Here is a 7,382-nt window from a genome sequence, read left to right as displayed (position 1 = left end):
AACAGCCGAAATTGCACCAATACCAAAAGTCATAGCCCACATGGCACGAATGAGCTGAACGTTTTGATATATGAATGGTTGAAATAGCTGAAAAATTGTGGAAGGAGATAGGTGCCAAAAAACGTACGGAATAGTTACAGAATAGATAATAATAGATAATAATAGATAATAAAGAGAAACAGGAAAACAATGGTGTGAATGCTTAAAAGCATTCACACAATAAATAAAAGATTGCTAAGCTGTATTTGCAGGAGTCCACAATATGAGCTTCAACGATAGAAATGTAAGCCTCTATTCATCAAGAGAATATTGATTCTGCAGCAGCGGTGGAATATTTGGCTTTGATCCTCGAATGAATTTTGTATAATTTTAAATAATAAGGCCTGATGCGATTTACATCTATTATACGCGAAATTAAAAGGAGACAAGTTCTTGTTGCTGCAGTTAAAGGAAGATCTGTTTACAGCCGTGGAGCTGAAATGAGGCAGAAAACAAACGGATCGTAGTAACAGAGCGTTTGGTTTTATTTGTTTTCTAACAATCAGCCAGCTTATGGAAATGGTTACAAACCTCTTGGCAAAAATAAGATGGCTTACAGAGTCTGATTGACATTTAGAATCTTTGCAATGCCAAAATCGGGTGCAGTCAATTTGACAGATATTCAGCTAACGTTTGCTGTGGCACTGACTGAGAGTCACCCTCAACACTTATTCCACAAACCAACACATCTTGTGAGGTCTCGCCTGAGCTGGTGCACAACATCCCATAGCTCCGTCCCTCTTCAACATAAGATGATCTTAATTAAAACTCCAGCGTGAAAGGTGGCGGGCGACATGCATTCCTTCAGTGACTGCTGGACCTTCAGTTACTTTAGAGATCACAGAGATACATCCAAGGATGACAATCGAAATTCATTTTGAATACGAAACAACTTAGGAGTTTTGTCTAATTGGCTGAAGTGAAAAAATATAAGAAATAGAATTTATACCTTTTGTGTAACCTGAGGAATGTTTTAAAAAAACTTTTAAGAAATAAAACCACAGGGCAGCTCTTATTTGTGTGAAAGAGCTGCAGTATGAGACAACAGCAAATTGCAAAATTAATACTAAATGTTTAGGAGGTGCCAAGACAAGCTTCCTCCTCAAGTCAGAAAATATAAATGTTTGACTAAGTAAAAACTTAATTTTCTAGAGAGAATTAAATGTTTGTTTTTGTCTTTATGAAGCATCATTTAAGCCCTCATTTACACTACTGTGTTAAAAAAATCCCCTTTGTTTTACCATTTCTATCAAAAACACTGAAACACCATCGCCACACCGTTAGGTGGCAAAAGCATCCACATTAAAAACATATCAAAACACAGAAAAAGTATCCGTAGCCTGGCTAAAGATTAGTGGCAGGAACAGAATAAAAGTGAGACAGATGTGACAAAAAATGTGGTGACAGTTCCAGTGTTGTTTTGGTTTGTAGTACACAAAGTAACGGTGGGCATGTGCCATTTAGGCTGTTATTGTTCCTCTAAACTCTACATCTTGAGGCTACTTACATCCACCAAAATAAGAGTTTATGAACCTCTTTTTTAAAAAGTACTTATTAACATTGTTTTGTTTTATCTACTGATGACACCATTTGCACGTGAAGAAGTGCAAACACAGCAGAAAGCATTTCATATATATTTAGAGCAGTGCAGAGGGGTCCATTAAATGTTTGCTTGAGAGAAAAGGACAACTTCTGATCTAAATTATGTTTCACACAATGAAATGAGTAAACCTCAGAAAAGTAGTCCTAAAACAGGGCCCTGTGGAGCACCACAAGAAACGTGTGAACATAGAAAGCGAGTCTCTGTATCCTCACCTGACAGCAAATTACTACAAAGAACGACACACACACATCGGTGGCCTGACTTCTGTAGTCAATCTAAAACAAGTTAGAAATGAATAAATTTTAAAAAATACCCGTGTGTTTGCAGCCTGCTGTGTTAAACATCTGGTTATTTGTCCAGTCTGACACGTCCCATGTGACATTACATTTTTCAAAGCCAGTTTCCCTTGTTGAACAACTTCCTACCTACAAAGACATCTGTTTGGCAGATATCCTAGCAGCAAAATCTGACTGCATTTCCAGCCAGCTTAGTCATCATCTAAAACATGCCGTGACCCAGGGCCAAAGAATCCCCTCATTTTAAATACAGACAACAGGGCCAGGTTTTTGTTCTTCCTTATGATTAATGATATTGCCAGTGACAGTAATGATTCAGCCTTAGCTGCTTTAGGACTTTGTTGTCTGAGTGGTGCAGTTAATGACGGTGAAGGTTGCCACTAAAGTGAATCGCGTTTCATCCAAACTGGGTGTTTTATCGCCCATCTGCTGTCATGAGTAAATGGCCAGCGATCCTGAAGTTGGCTGTGTCTTTGTCTCTGTGTTAGCAAAATATCTCACTAACCGCTGAACAGATTTTTAGTGAAACTCCCAGGAAATAATCATTGGATGCACATCAACAACAGATTAACTTTTAGAGTCATTTAAGATGAACGCCACAGCTAATTAGTCTTAGCAAACGCAAAAAATGGCTATAACTCAGTCAGTTTTACAGATATCGAGCTGAAATCTGATGTAGGTTAGAGTCAATCCCAGCGCGTACTCTGAGTGCTAACAGATCGCACAAGAACTGTGCATTTCTTCAAAAGATGCTAGGTTTAATGTTTCAATCTAGTTGTACTCAAAATGACACTGGGATTGACTGTAACTGTGATTGAGCTTAGTGTGAAATCAGGGTACTAAGCAAAAGCACGATTAGAGACTGTAAACTGTGACTGAGTATCCAAATTCTTCATCTGTGCTTTTTCATGTTCCTTGTTAACTTTGGCAGAGTGGTGGCTGTATTTAAACCTGCCGTACTGCTTCTCTTTTCTCCTCCAGACTTTGTTTCTTGGTCTCAGCGGTTAAAATACATTTTCTTTTTTTTAATTCGGAATATGATTGATAGCTGAAGCAACAGAAAAGCAAGACCCAGGTCGTGAAAACCTAATAATCCTTTAAAAGTACTCGCACCAGTATTTTTTTTAGCGCTTTATCTTGCCTAAATGGCATCCTTAAATCTATCTGTGTTGTGTGTGTGTGTGTGTCCAGTTACGGCATATATAGTGATCGGTACTCTGGGGTGCTCATTCCCATGCAGGAAGATTTGAATGCGAAGAGGTGCTGATTAGCACACACACACACATTCTTACCCTGTCCAAACGCATTCGCACAGCTCTAACTAATCCAGCCATGTGTGCCTGAGAGATAAGGTGCATCCTGCACACTCTTTCTACATATTCTCCCTCTCTCCTTCCCTCTCACCTCTCCCCCGCTCCCTCTCTGGGAGAGTAGCACCTAATTCCCCCTAATTCTCTAATCCTGAGCAGGGCCGCTGCACATACAGTCAGCAGTGACCGAGCAAGTTCGCACAAAGCAACAACCCCGAAATGTTTTGTTTTTAAGTCAGTGTCAATGACTTGTGAAGATATATATATATATAGACATATATATATATTGAAACAGCATAGTATTTTCAGTATCTGTAAAACTGGCTGAGTTACAGCCACTTTTTGTGTTTGCTAAGCATCAGTTTGCTGTGGTGGCCATGTTGAATTGGTTTTGGAAATTTAAAAGCCAATCAGCTGTAGATGCACATCCCGTGATTACTTTTTCAGCTTCAGTCCAGTCTTTTATAAGATGTTTTGCTAACACAACAAACAAATGAACACGTACACACATACATGGACAAAAACATTATCTCACATTTGCCTTTGGCAGCGGGCGATTACCCCAAAAATATAAATACATCCACATACATTGCCTTTAACAAATCGACTTTACTAACAAGCTTTCCTCTATTTCCTCAATCAATTTTTCAATGTTTCTGATTAGACTTTTTTTGGGTATGTGTACCATCTATAATAAAAATGACCACTAAATACGAATCATTCTCCACCAGAAGGATACTGCATAGTTTGTAATAAATGAACAAAATCAGCGGAGTCAAATTTTGTTGCCAACAATTACGAGTGGTTTGTTTAAACTCAGACACTGGTGAGTTCACTTCACACAGTCTTGGAGAGTGACAGATGTCAGGTTGATGAAATAATCCCTAAATGTAAACAGAGTCAGAGGGAGAACGATGGAATCAGAGACAGCAGGTGGAAAGAGAAAAGGTGAAGTTCTTCTTCTTCTGAAAGGAAACGGAAAGCTGTGAGAACGAGAGTCGACAGAAGTGGAGTCATTCTGGGAGGAAACGGAGCAGTGGAGAGCGTTAAAGCAGAAAGTTAGGGCTAAGATCAGCTGAAATGAGCTGTGCTGAGATATCCCAAACTCAAACGGGAAAATTTCGTAACTGATCACTGAATTTAGTTGTAAACAGAGATGAGGAATATTTGCTGTTCTTTGAAACAATTTTTATAAAAACCACGATGAGTTTGAGTTACATGAACCTCCAAACATTCATTTAATGATGTAGAAACTGTGCTAGGAGCATAAAAATTCAAATCAAAAACACTGAAAATGTGTATATTTTGACAGCTATTATGCCTTTTTGAGCAAAATTATAGGACTTTCTCTTAGTTTAGATTATTCCAAAGCTGATGTTGAAATTAGTAACCTTCAGAATCTCTTGAGAAAGTCTCTAGTTATTTATATTCTGTGCTACAAAGCACTGCAGCACTCTAAACTCATCCAGCATACTTTAAAGCAAGATAACTGTCCTTAATTTCTTAATACTCCTGACTTTCTCTTTGTGTTTTCTGTGTTTTGGATTTGTGCATCGTCTCATAGCTGACAAAGACACGGACTGCCTACAGAGGGACTACAAAGGTACTGTTCACTTCGAGACTGACCAGGGCACAGAGGAGGTCCACAGCTTCCAGGATGAGCTCCTGGTGTCCTATTCTGGTGACCCCGAGCTCCTCCAGCTCCTGATGGGTGATGTGCAGCAGCTGCTCTCCCCCGATCTGCTCCCGCTCGAAACTCTTCACATACTGCTGGAGGCAGTCGTCCAGACCTGTGGAGAGTACGACACAGACGCAGATTAGGACACGCTGTCTGTCTTCTTTCAGTGTGGTCGTTAATGACAAAACGTTTGGGCCTGACGAGTGGTCGGAAGGACACCGGGTCTGTTCGGAGACACAAAAAAGGGGGGGAAAATTGGGAAATTGTAAAAAATGTCTTCACAGATTACTGTCATTTTTAACGCAGTGCAGTGTGCAAGCATGAGAGCAGATGTTCACGTCTCTGTCTTCTTCCATCAGACAGAAACTAAAGATAAACGCCAGGATAAAAGCAGATGTCTTTTCAATGCTTTAGTGACGAGTTATTAACAATCACCAGGAAGCATCTGTTGATGCACTGCAACTGAATCTGATTGTCAGCCCAAATCGTTGAGTGATGAGATTTATTTTGATGCTACTGCTTTTAACAAGAAGTCCATTAAAGTGACATAAAGTCTGATTAAAGGAATAGTCCGGATCTTTCAAAGTGGAGTGTTGTGGAAAGGTTATGAACATCTTTCCACAACATTTCCACAACATCATTCCTAGCTCTTCTAGTGGCCTCGGTTTGCAGAAACAGACTTTAAATCTGACTGGACTGATGAGCTAATGGCTAGTCTTAAAATGGTTCCAATGTCAGAATTTCAGGAATTCACGTGGCCGCTATTTTATAAACCTACATCCTTATTAGTTTCGTGTTGCACAATTTATTTTCTGATTGTTTAACAGAAAAAATAGCAGCCGCAGCTAGCTGTAGCACCTCCAGTGCAGCCTGGAATGCTTCCCGCGGTAATACTACAAAATAGTTGTGTTTATTTTACCTATTTTATTTACAGTAGGTGTCAGTGTGGCTTCATGGACAAGGTAAAAACAGAGAAGATTGGACAGGAAATCTCGCACGAGCAGGTCAGACAATAAGCGTTTTGAAGATCAAAGCATATGATGTTGTTTAGCAAATTTACTCCAAAATTGTGTTGTTTTACACTTTCCAAACCTTCCAACATTGTCCTGCATCGTAACACATTCTAATGCTGGAGCAACATGTTTCCTAATAGAAGTAGTACAGTACCGTACAGTATGTGAGTCTGAATATATAATGCTGCGGCTGTTATCACTTTTCTTGTGTGGGGCAGCCATTTTGGACATTTAGATCGGGGTTGGACAGTGACCTTACATTTTCAGAGTCAGAATTCCAACTTCAGGAGACATTCTAGTTATTTTTCCAACTTGGAACTTGAAAACGTTGACGCCTTCACCATATTTCTGACAGAATAACCGTGTAATTTGAAACTGATGGTGATGTAAAAGTTTGTGGAATACTGTTCACATGAACCATGATAAAATATTTGAGATTGGAGTTGTTTTAAGACGGCAGCAATCCACTTTGGTTTGGCTCAACTCAGACTGGCTCATCAGCTCATCAACCTGGTCAGAATCAACTTCTGTTTCTCCAAACTGAGGTCGTTCAAAGCGCTATCTACAACAGGTAAGATATTAATTGTTCATAACCTTTTCCACCGAAGCCATATTCAAAAGATGAGAACTAGAGCCTTTAAGGGTAGGATAAAGTAAAAAGTTGTCGTATTTTCACACACATCCCTGCCCTGTTCAGCTGTAGGTGTGTGCGCTTGCTATGCAAACAGCTAATCACACAGGTGAGTGTCAGATACTACAAATCAGCAGGTCTGTGGCTGTGAATCCAGCAGAGTCAGCAGAACGCACGTCTCCCCACAGACCTGCTGGAAAACGCACACATCCACCCTGCCCCTCCACAGACACACACATCCAGCACAGTCCCACATACCGACACAATTACAGCTACTGTTGCTGTTGTTGTTAAAGCCCAGCGGACCTGTGAGGAAAACACTGATGCCCAAGGGAAGCAACGCAGACCGACAGCAGACAGTGTGGTCGCACCTTAATACAGTTACCACACACACACACTTGTTACAAATATGAGGAATATCAGGAGCGTGAGGCGTCCTGCCATGGGACTTAACAAACAAACTATAAGCCTTCCGTTGCTCAGAGAGACATGCAGAAGTGATCTCGTTATAAAGAACGGCAAAGAGCAATTTCCAATCTAACACATCTGTAAGAGGCTCTAAACTGCAGCAGCACAAGTGAAATTCATTTCATCGAAAACATCCCCCCCCCTGTGGGAAAACCCCGCTGTCCCATTTGTTAGCATATGTTTCAAATGAAATCTTACAAGGTTACCACATGGAGAGCTGCTGTGATACCGAGTCTGCACGCAGGCCTCTGGCAACTGTTGCTGTGAAAACTATCAGCTCATTTTCACGAGGGCGCAGAAAGCGCCACAACAAGGTGACGGTGACGTTTCACAAAATGTTAGAG

The 7,382-nt window shown here is 40.4% G+C and overlaps 1 protein-coding gene across 1 annotated transcript in view; it reads right to left on the bottom strand.

Annotated features, from left to right (window-relative positions):
• si:ch211-26b3.4 (connector enhancer of kinase suppressor of ras 2) overlaps positions 1–6,028 on the bottom strand; it is a 67,014-nt gene extending 60,986 nt beyond the window's left edge. Inside the window, exons 1-2 of the mRNA XM_017419707.1 lie at positions 6,019–6,028; positions 4,875–5,038 (exon numbers count right to left, since the gene is read on the bottom strand). Of these exons, the coding sequence (XP_017275196.1) occupies positions 4,875–5,038; positions 6,019–6,028 (174 nt within the window). The remainder of the gene's footprint in view (positions 1–4,874; positions 5,039–6,018) is intronic.
• Between the last annotated feature and the right edge of the window lie 1,354 nt (positions 6,029–7,382).

This window comes from Kryptolebias marmoratus, linkage group LG9 (genome assembly GCF_001649575.2).
Source record: "Kryptolebias marmoratus isolate JLee-2015 linkage group LG9, ASM164957v2, whole genome shotgun sequence".
NCBI lineage: Eukaryota > Metazoa > Chordata > Actinopteri > Cyprinodontiformes > Rivulidae > Kryptolebias > Kryptolebias marmoratus.
Note: the sequence above shows the minus strand (reverse complement) of the source record. Positions and strands in the feature narration are given on the sequence as shown.